Below are 18,352 nucleotides of genomic sequence, written 5' to 3' on the forward strand. Positions count from 1 at the left end.
TGGTAGAAAACTAAATTAAAATACTTAAAAGTACCTACTAACATGTTGGATGTCAGTCAGTCTAATCCAGATCTCCAGGTGTATGTGAGTGGCCTGTGCTCGGTGTATATGCTGATCTGGCCATTACTGATCTCAAGTGAAGCGGAGTGTTGTGCTGGCTGGCTGTGTGTCAGGTGGCTGGCTGCAGTATCCGTTGTTCCTAGAGTCTGAGGAAGAGGCAGGCGATAGATAGCCCATGCTCAGGGGGCAGCAGGCTGTGTGCCATGGGCTTGTCAGTCATCCCTGCATCCCAGCTGGGTGTTCTCTTTAGATGGCTGAGCAACATCTCTTCCCCCCTTTAGAATGGCGAGAGCATCATGGTGGAGCTTGCTGCTGGGCCTTCGGAGAACGCTGAAAAGGTGAGGCCGGTGTGAGCGGCAGTGCTCACCCAGTTAGTGTCTGCCTGTCTGTTTCATAGTTTTGCCTGTCGACTGTAACTCCTTGGTCATGGTGCATGTTAAGGTATTACAAAACTTATTTCTCACGAATATAGCCATTTTCTTAGTTATTCTAAATTATTAAATACCTATTGACTTGGGTTTCATCCTAGAATGATGGAAACTTTGTGGAGGCCACTGCTCAACACTCAGCTCCCCATGAGAAAGTAAGGATTGTATTTCAGATAAGTTCACTGGACTTTAAATCATGCCCTCCGAGAGGAGACTCTTCTTTGGGTGGGAAAAAAAAATGTAGACTGACCAAAATAAAACAAAAGAAAAACACACCAAGCTCTAAGTCCTATTCTTGGTAAAAAAGAAAATAAAAAGTAAACACTTAAGCTGTGGGGGGAGTATATTAATACTATTCTTCCTCCGTGTGTTGGATTTAATTTCCTAAAACTGCATATCTTATTTCTTCAAGCTTTTGTACAATCAGGATGTATATGTGTATTATGTATGTGTATGTTTATATGTTTATGTCATCTTAGTTCAAGATTGTTTTTAAAGAATAATCAGTTTAAAAGACATCAAAACAATTACTATAGCGCCAGTCTTTCCCTTCCTAAAAGAGAGTGGGGAAGAGATTTATCGGCTCATTTTCTCTCTCCCTCTCACTCCCTTTCCTTCTCCCTCCCCCTCCCCGTCCTCTCTTGTTTTTGTTTTTGTTTTTAACTTACAGTTGCCAGTACTTATCAGGGTGCCCAAACTCATCGGTTACTCAGTAATGAGTGTATGCTTCATGCCCGTTTCATTATTGGGTTTCGGAGATATTATTGTACCAGGTGAGTGAATATAATAACCTCAGCAGAACCATACTTACGGTTTTAAGGGTCATAGCCACAGTATCTGGTAAAAGTTCCAAGGCGCTATAGTTTTGGCTGTCATTAGAACTGGGATCAATGACAAAGGTTTGTTTGTTTGTGTGTTTGTTTGTTTTTAAATGCATTTTGAAGGGTAAAAGAGAAATCACCACTCAAAAAGTGTGTGTGCTGGTGAGAAGTTCCCTGGAGCAGCAAGGGTCCACTTACTCTCCCCCACAAGAACATCTTCCTTGAGGCGTCTTCTCCTCCTACTTGATAGCAGTAATTACATTTTAAGAAGTGCTTTAGGGATGCCAACAAGGTAGTGTTGAAGAAGAAAAGGAACAGAACCCTAGTTTATGTAGCTTTATAATAAAAGTCAACCGATTGGGAAGTGGGTCACAGCAACCTGTAGGTTAGGGACACCCAGAGACCTCTCAGAAGCCTAGAGGTTGAGAGAGGCACAGGCAGAGGGCCCAGCTTAGGCCAGGACACTGGGTGTGAGACCCAGGCTAGATATGGGGAGCTGTGGAAGGGAGGATCAAGTGAACTCACCAGGCTAGACACTGGACATGCACATATAAAAATATTTATTCAGTACATACAATATGAGAGTTCTTCTTTGGTGATGTTCAACAAATTTCTTCTAAAAATGGGTATTGTTTTGCATGTATATTTGCATATATAAATAAGGGCTTGTATTTCATTGTTTTTTTTTTTAATTCTGAATATTGGAGCTGTTCTTGCAGAGGTCCCAGGTTCATTTCTCAGCATACACGCACACACACACACACACACACACACACACACACACACACACACACAGGGACACACACACACACAGGGAGGGACACACACACACATACTGTATGTCCAGTTTTAGGGGATCTGATGCCCTATTCTGACACATGTGCACATACATGGTGCACATACATACATGTAGGCAAAGCATTCAAACTTGTGAAATAAATGTTTTTGAAATAAAATTCTTGGCATTAAAACTTAAGTTATTCTTCTAAACATCATTTAAAGTTACTTTTCTTGATGCATTTTCAATATATTTTTAACCCACATGTAGTTGTTCATTTATATAAATTTGAAAAAAGATTCATAGTTTATTATATGCAGCATATTTTTGGGATATGGATACAGTGAATGACAAACTGACAGGCATTACCTCACATTTTTTGCTGTTGTTGTGAGAACACTTGAAATCCACTCTGCAGGTTTCTAGACTAATATATTGCTATTAACTACGTTTGAAGAGTCTCTGGGATTTATTTCTACCGGAGTGAACTTTGTATCCTTTGATCAGTACTTCCTTCCCCAGACACTCCCCAATCCCCTTATTTTACTCTACTTCCATGAGTTCAACTCTTTGAAGTTTTATTTACAAGTAAGATAATGCAGCAGTATTTGTTTTTCTATGGCTGGCTGCTTCTTGCTTAATAGAGTGCCCTCCAAATGTATCACAATACTGTTACCACAAATGATAGGATTTCCATCCTGTCTGCTCTTCTGTCTGCCCCCACTCCCTCCTTCACTTCCCGCAACGTGTGTGTGTGTGTGTGTGTGTGTGTGTGTGTGTGTGTGTGTGTGTGTGTTGGTGCTTGGTTGGTTGTTTTCCGAGACAGGGTCTCTCTGTGTAGCCTTGGCTGTCCTGGACTCACTTTGTAGACCAGGCTGGCCTCTGCCTCCCTGAGTGCTGGGATTAAAGGTGTGTGCCACCACCACCTGGCTTGTTGTATTTATTTATTTGGTCATCTTTTTTATTTTCTATTTTTCTTTCTCTCTTCTTTGTGTTTTGGGGTGGTGGTGGTATGGGACAGGGTCTTTCTACATAGCTCTGGCTTTGGACTCAGAACGGTTCTCCTGCTTCTGTGTCCCCTCAGTGCTGGCACTAAAGTTGTGTACCACCACACCTGGCTCTTTTAAAATATTATCTATTTCTTTTATTTCCTTATTGTGTGTGATGTTTTGCCTGCATGTACCATGTGCCATATACCACGTGCATTCCATGCCTGTGAGGGCCAGGAGAGGGTATCAGATCTCCTAGGACTGGGGTTACAGATGGTTGTGAACCCTTAAGTAGGTGCTGGAAATTGAACCCGGGTCCCCTGGAAGAGGAGCCAGTGCTCTTAGCTGCTAGGCCATCTCTCCAGCTCAACATTGTTTTTTGAGATAGGGTTCCTCACTGAGCATGGAGCTTGCTGATTCAGCTAGGTTGGGCGGCCATTGGGATCCAGGAATCCGCCCATCTCCCTCCCCCAGTCCTGAGGTCATAAACCTGTGCTATCACATGTGGGTGCTGGGAATCCAAACTCAGGACAGCGAGTGCAGCAGGCTTTATCCACCGAGCCGTCCCTGCAGCCCACTTTCCTTTGTCAAAGAGGAATCATACTTGGTTTTGTATACACTCTGCACTTTCTTTATCTACTCATCCGTTAATAAGTACTGAGATTGATTTTATATCTTGACTGTTCTGAATATTGAACATGTCTCTTTAACATACAAACTTTGTTTCCTTTGGGTATGTGCCTGCTGGTGGGATGGCTGAGTCCATGTTGTGGACTTGTTTGTCCGACTGTTTGTTTAAGCCACTCCTCGTTATGTAGCCCAGGCTGGACTCGATCCCATGATCCTGCCGTCTCAGTCTCCCAAACCCTTGACTGAAAAGCTCATGTCACCGTGCCTGGCCTATTTTTAATTTTGTGTCATTTGTCGTCAGGCCTTTAGGCTTACTAGGCAAACTCAAGAAACACTGATACAGTCCTTTGCCCATTTTTTCATTGGGTTAAGTTTTTTTCGTCTGGTTGGCTTGTTTGAGATCCTCACATGTGTTAGATATTAGCCCTTATCAGATGTTTTTTGCAGATACTCCCATTGCACATGGATCCTCTGTTAATTGCTTCCTTTGTGGAAGATTTCATTTTTCTTCCAAATATTGTGCATGGCTTGGGTGAAATGTCTAAAGTATGGTATCAATTTTTTATTTTTATTTTTTTTATTGAGACAGGGTTTCTCTGTGTAGCCTTGGCCCTCCTGGACTCACTTTGTAGACCAGGCTGGCCTTGAACTCACAGAGATCCACCTGCCTCTCCCGTGTGTGTGTGTGTGTGTGTGTGTGTGTGTGTGTGTGTGTATGTGTGTGTGTGTGTGTGTTGAGATTACAGGCATAGGCCACTGTGCCCAGCTTGGTATCAACTTTTTAAAAATCAACATATGAAAGTTCATTTATAATTTAAGATACTTTAATGCTCTTATGATGCAAAAAAGGAAAGTGAAGTACTGCCTGTGTCATTGCCTGTTCTAGCAGTTGAATTTGTAATATTCCTACTGTCTTAAGAAAATAATGTGGATTTTCTTTTAGGCTTGTTGATTGCGTATTGTAGAAGATTCGATGTTCAGAGTGGTTCTTCTATATACTATATTTCATCCACAATTGGTAAAAATTTGTTTCTTTTTATGATGTTGTGCTATATTGTCTTTAGGGAAAGCCAAAGGGCTAAGGCAGTAGTCTGTTTCCCTCTCTGTATGGCTTTCACAGGAAGGGTTATAGAAGGTCTTGTGCACAGCCCTAGGCAGAGAGCTATAAAAGCATTTAAATATTACCTTATGAAAGCAGATGTCAGGCTGGCATGTAGCTTGGTTGGCGGAGTGCTTGTCCAGATGCATAGTGCCTTAGTCTTCATCCCCAGCCCACATAGGCCAGTGTGAGGGCACATCCCTGTAATCACAACACGTGGGGGAGAAAAGTAGGTAGAGTGGGAGTTAAAGACTCTTCAGCTTCCGGAGTCTGAGGCTGTCCTTGAATAAGTGAGAGCCTGACTCAGTAACTAACTACATGTACAAGAATGTAAATAGTGCTGAGCAGTGGTGGCGCACACCCTTGATCCCAGCACTTGGGAGGCAGAGGCAGGTGGATCGCTGTGAGTTCGAGGCCAGCCTGGTCTATAAAGTGAGTCCAGGACAGCCAAGGCTACACAGAGAAACCCTGTCTTGAAAAGCCAAAAAAAAAAAAAAAAAAAAAAAAGAAAAAGAAAAAGAAAAGAAAGAAAGAATATAAATAGTGAATGTCAAAGTTTCACACAGAAACATGTCTTCCAAAATAGTTACTAACAGTAGGAGTGTTGGTTTTAAGAGCTAAATTTTGGTGGGCAGGTTAGTACCATCTTTTTAAACATATGGAAAATGATTAAACAGCAAATCTAGTAAACACTAATAGAGCATCAACAGCTATATGTAAACTAGAGCCCATTCAAATAATTTACTAAGGATAGTCTATTATTTTTGTTTGATTTTGCTTTGTTTGTTTTCAAGGCAGGGTTTCTTTGTGTAGCTTTGGCTCTAGACCAGGATGGCCTGGAACTCACAGCAGTCCACCTGCCTCTGCCTCCCAAGAGCTGGGATTAAAGGCATGCACTTCCACCATCTGTCTACTTTATGATTTTAAATAGTGAAATATCGGGCTAAAGAGTTGACACAGCAGTTAAGAGGATATGTTTCTGTTGCAGAGGACCTGGGTTCAAATGTCACTTCCCGCATGGTGGCTCACAACCATCTGTAACTTCAGTCCTAGGGTCTCTGACTCCTTTTTCTGACCTCTTAGGGCACTAAGCATGCACATGGTGTGCATATCTACATGCAGGCAATTTACTCACACACAGAAGATAATAAAATAAATCTAAGTGTGGTGCACACCTTTAAGCCTATCACTCAGAAGCAGAGGCAAACAGATCTCTGAGTTTGAGGCCAGCCAGATCTACAGAGTAAGTTCCAGGATAGTCAGGGCTACACAGAGAAACCCTGTCTTAGACCCTCCCCTACTCCCACCACAAAAAGGGGGAGCATGATTAAAACCAGGAATGGTGGTGTGTGCTTAAAATTCCAGGACTCTGGAAGATCAGAAGTTCAAGGTTATTTTTGGCTGTGTATCAATCTCAAGGCCAGCCAGGGCTGTATGCAACCCTGTCTCAGAAGCAAAATTAAATACATGGGATATTCGTACTTTATATCACATGATTTTAGAGGCTTTAAATTTAAAATTGAGGTTCTACTGGGTAAGGTAAAGCTCACATTTAATCCCAGCACTCAGAGGCAGAGACAGGTGGATCTCTGTGCGTTTGAGGCCAGCCTCGTCTACATAGCACATTCTAGGACAGCCTGAGCTACATAGTGAGATCTTCTTGTCTCAAAAACATTTGAGGTTTTATATATAATGTTTATTAAAATACCTGGAATACGAGCCAGTTGGTGATAGTGCACGCCTTTAGTCCCAGCACTTGGGAGCCAGAGGCAGGCAGATCTTTGTGATTTCAAGGCCTACAAAGCAAGTCCAGGGTACACAGAGAAACCCCGTCCCGAAAAACAAAAACAAAAACAAAACAAACAAACAAACGAAAAAGAAAGAAGAAAGAAAAAACAAACAAACAAAACCCCTGGAATACAAGTAGTACCTAAAATGTTTATTACTTGATTTTTTTAGCATCATGTGTAGATAACCATGAGTTTATATAAATGAGTTAATGTTTTGTTAGTTACATGCAGATGTTCCTGCAAGGCTTTCTAGTCCATATAGAGTTAAATTTCCGCGTTATGATGACTGACAGTGATGTCCCCAGAGATGTGTACCCCACCAGCATGAAAGAAAGCTAAGTGAGGGAACGAGAAAGGAGTGCGTGCAGAAAGGATAAGAGAAGTAAAGAGAGAGAGAAGAGAAGAGGGGGAAAGGGAAGGGGAGCAGATGCCTACAGAGGAACAGGAAAAGCAGCTTGGGCGTTAAGTGCATCTTCTAATGGCAGTGGCACCCAGTGCCAGCCAGCATGGTTGAATCAAGAAAGCTCAATCAGAAGGCAGGGCTAGGAGAACTTGTCCGATCTGTAGGGTGACTCTGGGCAGCTCGCTCAGCCTCCCTGCTCGCCTTGCCAATACGTAGCTAGACTGAATTGCCTGTAAAGGTCTCTGCAGCTCCAGCAGTCAGAGATCCTACATTCATGCAACATCCCAGATCAGTAGGAAACGCCCAAATGATATATGGCGTGCAGTAGTTAAGCAAGTCTGTAATCTGTTTGGGGACAAACTTACAATTCTTTTTTTTTTTTTTTTTTAAGATTTATTTATTTATTGTGTATATAGTATTCTGCCCGCACACCAGAAGAGGGCACCAGACCTCATTCTACATGGTTGTGAGCCGCCATGTGGTTGCTGGGAATTGAACTCATGACCTTTGGAAGAGCAGCCAGTGCTCTTAACCTCTGAGCCATCTCTCCAGCCCCATGGATTTAATTTTTAATATGTGTGTTTGTTGCCTCTGTGGGTATGTACACACAGACGCCTGGAGAGGCCTGAGACATCAGACCTTCTTAAAGCTGGAGCCACAGGCAACCATGTTAGGCAGCTCATCCACTCCTCCAGGCCATCCAATACCTCCAACCTCAGGAACCTGCACTCACAGTCACAAATCCACACAGATTCAAACACATAATTTTTTTTTCCAAGACAGGGTCTCTCTGTGTAGCCTTGGCCATTCTGGACTCGCATTGTAGACCAGGCTGGCCTCGAACTCACATCGATCTGCCTGCCTCTGCTTCCCGAGTGCTGGGATTAAAGGCGTTTACCACCACGCCTGGCCGCAAACACATATTTTAAAAATAAGTCTTATTTGAATATGTCTCCAGAAATATTTCAAAACTAATACGTTGACGGCAGTCCCGGAAGCAGGTGAAACTGACCCGGGCTTCTGTCTCTCTGCAGCCTACGCTGTTGGCATGGTAATCACATTTGTTGTCCTGGCGCTGATGAAGAAGGGGCAGCCTGCTCTCCTCTACCTCGTACCGTGTACGCTTATTACCGTCTCAGTCGTTGCTTGGAGTCGGAAGGAAATGAAAAAGTTCTGGAAAGGTAGCAGCTATCAGGTATGTGCTTATCCATTGTAATTTCGAGGGTGTTACGCTACAGCCTGTTTATGACAAACCTGTGTGTCAGAAACTTCACGCAACCCCAGGATGCCCTGGCTTCTTCCTGTTCACTCCTATTGGCATCCGCTTGCTGCAGCATTGGTTCTTGGTGCCCAGCGTGAGTGCCAAAAGCGCTGTAAAGTCACTGTGAAAGGACGTGGGGAGAACAGAGCATTGCAGCATGCATTCCGGCCCCCATAAATCTCACGCAAGATGCAACTAAGAGCCGGCGTGGTGGCGCACGCCCTTAATCCCAGCACTTGGGAGGCAGAGGCGGGCGCATCGCTGTGAGTTCAAGGCCAGCCTGGTCTACAAAGTGAGTCCAGGACAGCCAAGGCTACCAGAGAGACCCTGTCTCAAAAAACCGAAACCAAAACCAAACAAACTTAGAAGTTTATAGTAAAGATGGGCAGGGCGTGGTGGGGCACGCCTTTAATCTCAGCATTTTGAAAGCAGAGGCAGGCAGATCTCTTATGAATTTGAGGCCAGCCTGGTCTACAGAACAAGTTCCAGGACAGCCAAGGCTACACAGAGAAACCCTGACTCGAAAAACCAAAAAAAAAAAAAAAAAAAAAGTTCTTTCCAGCATTTGAATGTACCAAACTAACCTCTAACCTCAATATCAAGGTTGCCCTTTCTTTAAAATCGTAATCAGAATCTGTTGTCTGAGTTATTTTTTAACAGAGGTTAAAGACAGACTTCACTCTGTAGTCCCTGATGGCCCTGAGCTTTCAGCTGGCCTCCTGCTGCCTTGCCCTCTTGCTTGCTGGCATTGTAAGAATCTGGCATCATTCCTCAGTTCATATTCATATTTTAATTAAAAAACTTTAAGATGTATTCATGCTCAGTGGGGCAGTTTCTCCAGAGACTAGAAAATCCCATGAAGGGGGGGAGGGGTTGAGGGGAGGGAAGGGACGGGGGTGGCGGGTTACAGCTTCATACTAGGAACCAGACTCTGGTCCTCTAGAAGAGCAGCAAGTATTTGTATTTTTTAAACAAGAGGTACAAAAGTGGGGCCGGAGAGGAAGCTCGGAGAATGTGCTGCTCTTCAAAGGACCACATTTCACTTCCCAGCACAGAAGTCCAAGCAGCTCACAACTGCAGTAGCTCTAGTGCCAGGGGCCCTGCACACCTCAGCATCCCTGCACTCACACGTGCATATCTACATACAGATGCGTTATTAAAAGCAGAATAAATTAAAAAGAAATACAAGGCTAGAGAGATGGCTTAATGCTTGGGAACATTTACTGTTCTTGCAGAGGACCCGAGTTCAGTTCCCAACACCCACAGGGTGTCTTACAAATACCCTTAACTCCACTTCTAGGGGCTCCAACTTATAGACACACATGCAGATAAAACACTCATCCATATAAAATAAAAAAATAAATAGGAGAACAAGTGTCTCAAGGGAAAATGGAAGGCCCCTTTTAAACTGTACTATCCTTATGTCACTTTTTTTTTGTTTGTTTGTTTCTTGATTTGTTTTGTTTTGTTTTGTTTTGTGTCCTGTGTCCTGTGCCTCAGCTGTCCTGGAACTCTCTCAGTAGACTTGTAGACCAGGCTGGCCTCGAACTCACAGCGTTCCGCCTGCCTCTGCCTCCCGAGTGCTGGGATTAAAGGTATGCGCCACCACACCCTGCTCTTCCATCACTATTTTAGGAGGGCCAGACACCTGAAGCAATTCTATGGCGCTTCCAGGTCCTTTTATGCTCCCCACACTGGAAATAGTTTATTCTTTTAAAGTTGCTATATACATAAAAAGCATTAATACTGCATTTCTTTGGAAATCTACTCTTTGTTATGTTTCTCTGGTTTCTTCTAGCATTTTCTTCTTCTTCTTTTTTTTTTTTTTTTTTTTTTTTTTTTTTTTGGTTTCTCTGTAGCCCTGGCCTTCCTGGACTCACTTTGTAGACCAAGTTGGCCTTGAACTCAGAGAGATCTATCTGCCTCCCGAGTGCTGGGATTAAAGATGTGGCTACCACGCCCGGCTTTCTTTTCTCTTTCTATGATGTTTATTGAGAGAGGGTATGGTGGGAGGATATGGAAGGAGTTCCACCAGTGAGTATTCATATTTGTCATGAGCACATGTTCTGCCCTGGACCATCCGAGTTTCATTATAATTATGATATTTAAAAAAATACATTTCTGTTTTACAGCAGCTAGACCCAGAGCAGCAATAATCCCCAGAGGCAGGCTTTAGGGGGTTCAGTTTCGTTTCTTGTTGTTGTGATAAAATACTCTGACAAAATTAGCTTAGGAGAAAAATCGGTTTGTTTTAGGTCACAATTCCAGGTTCTCGCCCATCATGCAGGGAGTCAGGCAGCAGGAGCTTGAAGCAATGGCTCACATCCACAGTCAGGAGCACAGAGACCACGGATGCGAGTGTGCCAGCGCTCATCTGGCTTTCTCCCTTCAGTTTAGGATCTCCTGCCTAGGGGATGGTGCTACCCAAAGTGGGCGGGTCTTTCCACTATAATCAAGATAATCCTTCACAGACATGCCCACCTGTTCTAGACAGTCTCTCAGGAGACCCCTTTCCTGGGTAATGCTAGGTCATGTCAAAATGCTCACTCTAAGGGGTTTCACTGTGTGACACAGTAGCTAAATAAAGCAATTAACTGTAGGAAATTTTGTTTTAAAGTATCTGAAAACAAAAGCTACGATGCAAGGTGGCATCCTAGTTCTAATGCACAAAGACATTCAGAATACAGACTGACACAGTGAAGAGCATGAGTCTCCTGGCACGGCACTTAAGTCTGGAGACAGAGTTAGGCATTCTAGCTAAGACCTTGGAAACGTTACTTTGCTTCTTTTGGTGCCTCAGTTTCTTCCAGTATAAAATGGGACTGCAGGTAATTTTATACTGGTAACCACGAATATGTTAGTATATGCCAATTTCTTAAAATAGTGTCACATCATACCATAAACTACAAATATATGTTACTGTTTATAAGAGTTGGGATTTCTAAAACTTTGTTTTGTTGGTTTGTTTTTTCTTTCCTTTTTTTTCTTTTCTTTCTTTCTTTTTTCTTTTTTTCTTTTTCTTCAAGACAGGGTTTCTTTGTTTAGCCTTGGCTGTCCTGGACTTGCTTTGTAGACCAGGCTGGCCTCAAACTCACAGAGATCTACCTGCCTCTGCCTCCAGAGTGCTGGGATTAAAGGTGTGCGCCAGCACGCCTGGCCTTTTTTTCTTTTCTTTTTCTTTTTTTAAAGATTTATTTATGCTGGGTGTGGTGGCAGATGTTTAGGTCATATTCTTAAAATATGTCTTTATGAGTAGGCAAATATACCAAAATTTGAAATTTTTTTCAAAATCTGAAACACTTTCATTCCCAAGTATTTCAGATAAGGGATTGAGTCTGGGGCTTCCCACATGCCAAGCAGGCACAGTACATTTAGCCATATCCTTATTTTAATGGTCCCGGTGGCCTGGTAGCCTAAGGTGTAGGCGTCACATAAGTGCTGTAGTACTCGACTTGGAATCTTTCATCCTCTTTTGTAAATTTCTCATCAAAAGAAGCAAAGTTTTTCTAAAGTCTCATTAAAATAATATCATTTTGGAAATATCAGTTACAAATTCTTTTATATAGCTTTAAGGCCAGTTTCCTTTATGCCATTTTTCTGGGTACTTCTAGAGCTACAGTACTCAGTTCCATTTGTTTGAGTTTTCTTGAAGCCAGAGTTCTAACTAATGGAGAGTAAGTGGATGGTTTTTTTCCCCTAGAGAGAGAAAAATGGTTTGAGAAGCAGCACTTTGTGTTTCTCATAGTAAGTCAAATGGGATGAGCTTCACTCAGTAGCTTCAGACGGGGTTGTTTACCCTGATGCCTACCAGGCCCTCCTCGACTTGTTGACGTCCCGTCTGGTGAACAGTGTGTCTGTTAATGTCACTAGTGCTTGGGATTATTTTTAGAAGTCACAAGCTGTAAGTCACGAGTCAGGACACAAAGCTGCTTACAGCTACTGAGGAGCAAGAGCTCCAGTTACTGAGGTGGATTTATTAGGCGGTTTTTAGAGATCACTTTTAAACAAGCAGAGCTTAGGAAATGCCAGGTTAGCTGGCGCAGTTTCAAAGGACAACTTTCCAAACAGATTGCCTACTCACAAATGTGAAATAGCAATTTTGCCAGCTACTTTTATTGACTGTGTTGATCTGTTAAGTTTTTACATTAGTTGACCTTCATGTTTGTTCTGTGTTTCTCTTTTTTTTTTCTTGTTGTTTGTTTTTTGTTTTTTTATCAAAAGCTTAGTGAACAGAAAGTAGCCATGGTAACTTCACGCAGTAGACTTTGAGATAGTTTTGTTGTTGTTTGTTTTGCTTTGTTTTGGGGACACAGGTACCTATCTCACTGTGTAGTCCAGGCTGGCTGAAACTCAAAACTCCTGCCTCAACTTCCCACATGCCAGGATCACAGCCGTGCACTACCATGACTGGTTAATTAATATATCTATATTTAGCGCTGGGATTATAGTGCCCAGTGTGATACCTAAGAATTAGGAAAGCAGAAGCCTGTTATAATGCTGGGCACGTAGCTCTTACTCTCCAGGGTAGTTGCCAGGGTACACAGATCACAGAGAAGAAAAGTATTGTGTCTCCCTCACTCCTACTGTCGCTTTCCCTGCTGTCTCAGGTCCTCCCACAGCTCTGGCCTCCTGTCAAAAGAAAGGGCCCTTAGCTGTGTCTACATGTGTATGCCTATATTTTTTTTGGTTTTGTTTTGTTATGTTTGTTTTTGTTTTTTTGAGACAGGGTTTCTCTGTATAGCCTTGGCTGTCCTGGACTCGCGTTGTAGATCGGGCTGGCCTCGAACTCACAGAGATCATCTGCCTCTGCCTCCTCGAGTGCTGGGATTATAGGTGTGTGTCACTGCACCCAGCTCTTTGTCTATAATTTTTTGTTTTGTTTTGTTTTTTGTTTTTTGAGACAGGGTCTCTATGTGTTAGCCTCAGCTGTCCTGGACTCACTTTGTAGACCAGGCTGGCCTCGAACTCACAGAGATCCTCCTGCCTCTGCCTCCCGAGTGCTGGAATTAAAGGCATGCGCCACCACCGCCCAGCTTATGTCTATAATTTTAAGTGTGATTAAAATGAACTGTTCTACAACTTCGCCTTATGTCTCATGCTATGCAATGCTCAATGCTGCGTGTCTTGCCTGGCTTCTATCTGTTTTTATAGGCATTAGGTTTATTGTGTGTTTTCCTGATGCTAGAGAAGGAGCTCAGGGACCCCACATGCTAAGCAATCCCCTATATCTCCATCTCCTGAATGTTTTTCTCCTAGAAATGTTAAGAACATGAAACTGCCTTAATCTAGGTGTTATCTTTGGCAGATAGAGGACCAAATAAACAACTAGGGCCTCTATAACTGTGGTTACTAACAGGTGGGCATTATTGGCAGTGTCCCCATTGATTGTCAGCTGAAAGCTCCAGCCCAGAGACACTTCTATTTGGCAAGTCCAGAAATCCATGTGGAACAATCTCTCCTTCCTAAAAATAACAAATAATAATAATAATAATAATAATAATAATAATAATAATAATAAGTGAAGTATTTAGAACCTACTCCTTTTTAAGGGAGAACATTTATATTGCTGGCTTTTCCATCTTTTTTTTTTTTTTTACCAACATTACATTGTATTTTTTTTCCTTTTTTTTCCCTTTATTAATTTATTCTTGTTACATCTCAATGGTTATCTCATCCCTTGTATCCTCCCATTCTTCCCTCCCTCCCACTTTCCCCTTATTCCCCTCCCCTATGACTGTTCCTGAGGGGGATTACCTCCCCCTGTATATGCTCATAGGGTATCAAGTCTCTTCTTGGTAACCTGCTGTCCTTCCTCTGAGTGCCACCAGGTCTCCCCCTCCAGGGGACATGGTCAAAGGTGAGGCACCAGAGTATGTGAGAAAGTAATATCCCAAGCTTTTCCATCTTCTAATCATCAGTAACAAAGAAAGGAGAGCATATATAATACTGACATCTAACTAATCATTCCTTCGTCTAAAAGGTTTTGGCAATCTTTACAGAGATTGCATTTTCTATTTTTAAGTCATGTTATATAAAGAACAGGATAAAAGGATTTGCAGTCTTTAAGCACTTCCTTTTTCCTTCATTCCCAAATATTAAAAAAAAATTGTTTTAATGGAATACAGGTAGAGTTGAAGTAAGAAAAAATTCACTTGTAATACCTTTAAAACATTGTGTTGGCGAGTGCATTTTGATTTGTTTTCAGGTGTTTTAAGCTCTCTGTTGTTCGCATTTTTATTAGTAGGTGAAGTTGTGGCTTAGTTCATTTCAGTCACTCTTTTTTAAAGGTTTATTTTTAAATTACGTGTATGTATGTGGGTGCGTGCACATTAGTACAGGTATGGTGGCCAGAGGCGAAGGATGCTAGAGTTACAGGCAGCTGTGATCCTACTAGATTGAGTGTTAGGGACCAGACTAAGAGCAAGGGCTCTTAATATCTGAGCCATCTCTCTCTAGTCCCGAGAGTACTCTGTTTTTTGTTTTGAGATTAGGTCTCTCTATGCAACTCTGGCTGCCCTACCATGTATCATATAGACCAGGCTGGCTTTGAACTCACAGAGACTGGCCTGCCTCTGCCTCTGCCTCTGCCTCTGCCTCTGCCTCTGCCTCTGCCTCTGCCTCTGCCTCCTTAGTGCTGCGGAGGTGGCTGCTGGGGAGATAGCTCAGTTGGATCCAGAGAGGAGAGGAGGTGGAGAGGAACTGGGAACAGAAGAGGGAGGGGAAACTGTAATCAGGATCTATTGTATGAGAATAGAATCTGTTTTCAATAAAGAAAACGGAGGTTAGGGAGATGCTCAGTCATTAGGTGCTCCTTGAACGAGCAGGAAGGGGTGACCTCAGATGGCCAGCACTCTGGCTTAAAAAACCACGTGGAAGGCCCGGCCTTGATGGCACTTGCTTTTAATCCCAGCACTCTGGAGGCAGAGGCCTGTGGATCTTTGTTAGTTTCAGTCTACCCAGGGCTACATAAATGAGACTCTGTCTCAAAAAAAACTAAAATAAAAGTAAAAAGAAGAAGAAAGAAGAAGAAGAAGGAGGAGGAGGAAGAGGAGGAGGAGGAGAAGAAAGAAAGCAAGCTAAGTCCAGTGGGGTACATCTTTGACCCCCAGTGCCGGGAAAAAGTGTCAGGGTTAGTTGTAGAGAAAGGAGATAGAAGGCAGCTGAGGAAGATAGCTGTATGCATGTGCGTAACCCTGTGTACCCAGATGCACATGTGCACCCACACATGCGACACACACATATACATACACACATACACACACACACACACACACACACACACACACACACACACACCCAGAATACTTTTGCCAAATTAATGCAGACTGGGAAGCAAGTTTGAATTTTCTGATCTCTTTTACTTATGCCTAGGTGATGGACCACCTGGACTACTCAACAAATGAAGAAAACCCAGCGACTACTGAAGAGCAGACTGTACCACAGTAATCTCGTGGACCTATCATGATGTGTCATTGATTTTTCTACAACTAGAATTTGCCCTTTTTTTTTTCTTTTTTTCTTTTTTAGTTTTTTGAGACAGAGTCAGGACTCAAGCTCACAGTCCTGCGTCTGTCTCCCAAATGTTTAGGCCTGTAGCCGGGCAACACCATGCCCAACAAGTTTTAAATCAAAGTTTGAAGTGAAAATTGGCAACATTTGTTTGCAAATCCATATGTTTTTATGAGCTGGTAAAATCCTATTATACAAAGTGAAAATGCATTTTCTTATAATTATGCTAAAGTTGTGCCTTCACAATCAACTAAAAACATAGGGTTTGTGTAGTTTCCAAATGTATTATATACATTATATTTTTCTAAAAAAAAAAAAAAAAGCTACCCTGACCCTTCCCTGTACTGTTCTTACTAAAATATTTCTCCAGATTCTAAGGATAGATCATGTATAGCTGTCAAAGCAAATTTCTGAGTGGATGTTTTTGTTAAAGATTTATGCAAATCTTAACCCCTCTAGAGAAATAACTACTTTAGACTGTGCAAGAAGACAGTTCAGCAATGAAATTTTTTTTGTATCCTGCAGAGGTTAAAAAAAAAAAATACACAAGGGCATACATAGAAACACATCCCTCCACAGTTTGACTTTTTTGTTTGCCTTTATTTTTTATGTCATGTGTATGGGCACCACACTCAGGCCTGGTGCCCATGGAAACCAGAGGAGGAGGGTGTTGGATCCTCTGAGCCTGGAGGGAGGTACAGGCGGCTGTGAGCTGCCGTGTGGGGGCTGGGAATCAAACCCAGGTTCTCTGAAAGAGCAGCTAATACTCAAACTGCTGAGCCACTGCTCCATCCTTGTAGGTTAAGTTTTTAAAAACTTGTAACCCTTGTTTTAAACTTGAGAACCTAAATTACTTCTGGATGCATATGTATTGTATTAGACTATTTTTTAAATAGAAGGAAACCTAATATATAGAAATAGTCAGTAGAAGGACACAAAAACTGAATCTAGTTTCTATCGGTGCACCATTTACTTGAAGATACAGATTCCGTACTTACTCTTGAGTTTAATTTTATTTTTGCTGATCCATGAAATTTGATTGTATTGATTAGGTAAAGTTTCATCTTTTAAATGTTTAATGACTAGATGTTATAAGTATAACTTATTGTTTGCCTTGACCATCGCCCCCTGGTTTCCAATCCCTTTTGCATAGGTGAGCACTGATAGCTTTGGAGGGCTCTGTGCTGTTCTGAGTGTAGGTATTCATCCATTTTTCTCCCTGCCAAAATGAGTGGTCAGACCAGTTAGTTCATCGCTTTGCTAGCTTGCAACTTGAAGGAAAAAAAAAATGTTTTTCTCTTTCTCATTCTTTGCAAAATCTCAGGTGTTTTTCTAGAAATTAGAGGTGAAACTGATCTCTCAATTTTTAAAAAATTTCTCTTAAGAAATTACCAAGTGACAAGTCATGACAAAAGCTCAGGATTTTGCACTTCTGTGTCAGTAATGCACACAATATGTGGACAAACCCGGTCTTTCATGTCAAGGCCAGTTCGGCTTATTCAAAGGTAAAACTGGTGCACTGAACAATATGTTAGGCCTTTGATATTTGAACTGGAGTTCACGTTAAAGCTTCTGTTTAATTGTTAACTTTCGCTGAATAAGTGACAAGAAGCTACAGTGACAGCTCCTTCTGCCTACTCAAACAGGTGTGGGGCCTTTTGTTCACAGCCACAGACCTCCCAGACTAGAGACGGGTGCCATCTGACAATTCCAACTGGACTTCCTCTTAAGATGTCAATAAAATGCTTGCCAAACTACAGCTGTCTCACTAATGTACGCATTCTCATTCCAGTCCATAATATTCAAAAGCACCAGTTACAATTCATGAAGAAAGTTAAACAAAATTACCCTTTTAAAAACAATGTTGAGATAAGACGATTTCTCAAAAAGAATTTGGTTTCATTACTTTGTAACAATATATTTTAATTTCTTAATCTGAACTTCTGTTCCAGGAGAACGTTAACACAGCTACAAATATGAATCCTGACTTATTTTGAAACAAATTCTGTTTTACCCCACTGCCATAGTTGTAACTGCAGTCTGGCACATGAGCTGGAGAGCAACACAGTGCTGGAGTCCTCGCTACCATGTTCAAAGTGCCTTCCCCCAGCACTGCCAGGGAAAGAACTTACTAAGTAGCTATAAATAACAAAAAGAATTTCCTAGAGTCTCTCTGTCCTCACTGCCATATGTACTTAAATAATCCTTTCCTAGCAACATAGTTGAAAATAGCTCCATAGAGGAAATAAGATACAGAAATACTTTGTCTTGGAAATCAAAATGAATAGATTCCCGAGATGAAAATTTGTTCTCTCTTCCTCTCTTGCTTACCTAAAACCAGTAACTTAAGATGTAGAGGAGTTGGATTTTTTTCCCCTTGAACATGCTTCAAAAACAAAGTATATTATATTTATTAGTACTTCTTGCAAAATAAAATACTTGCTAGGAAGTTTCACACTTGTGGCTTATCAAATAAAAATCATTGATTTTTTTTTTTTTTTTTTTTGCTTAAAAAAACCCTGTTTTTTCAAGACAGGGTTTCTCTGTGTACCCTAGCTGTCCTAAAACTTGCTCTGTAGACCAG

At 41.9% G+C, this 18,352-nt stretch overlaps 1 protein-coding gene across 2 annotated transcripts in view; it reads left to right on the plus strand.

Moving 5' to 3' along the window:
- SPPL2A (signal peptide peptidase like 2A) overlaps positions 1–15,974 on the plus strand; it is a 34,478-nt gene extending 18,504 nt beyond the window's left edge. The window contains exons 11-16 of one of the 2 annotated variants that reach the window (XM_084775267.1): positions 342–398; positions 590–643; positions 1,159–1,261; positions 4,650–4,724; positions 8,033–8,193; positions 15,631–15,974. In XM_084775267.1, coding sequence (XP_084631393.1) covers positions 342–398; positions 590–643; positions 1,159–1,261; positions 4,650–4,724; positions 8,033–8,193; positions 15,631–15,705 — 525 coding nt within the window. In that variant the 3' untranslated portion in view covers positions 15,706–15,974. The remainder of the gene's footprint in view (positions 1–341; positions 399–589; positions 644–1,158; positions 1,262–4,649; positions 4,725–8,032; positions 8,194–15,630) is intronic. The other variant, XM_084775268.1, reaches the window with a different exon arrangement.
- Positions 15,975–18,352: the final 2,378 nt, after the last annotated feature.

This window comes from Acomys minous (assembly GCF_964271855.1).
Source record: "Acomys minous genome assembly, chromosome: 3".
NCBI classification, from domain to species: Eukaryota; Metazoa; Chordata; class Mammalia; order Rodentia; family Muridae; genus Acomys; species Acomys minous.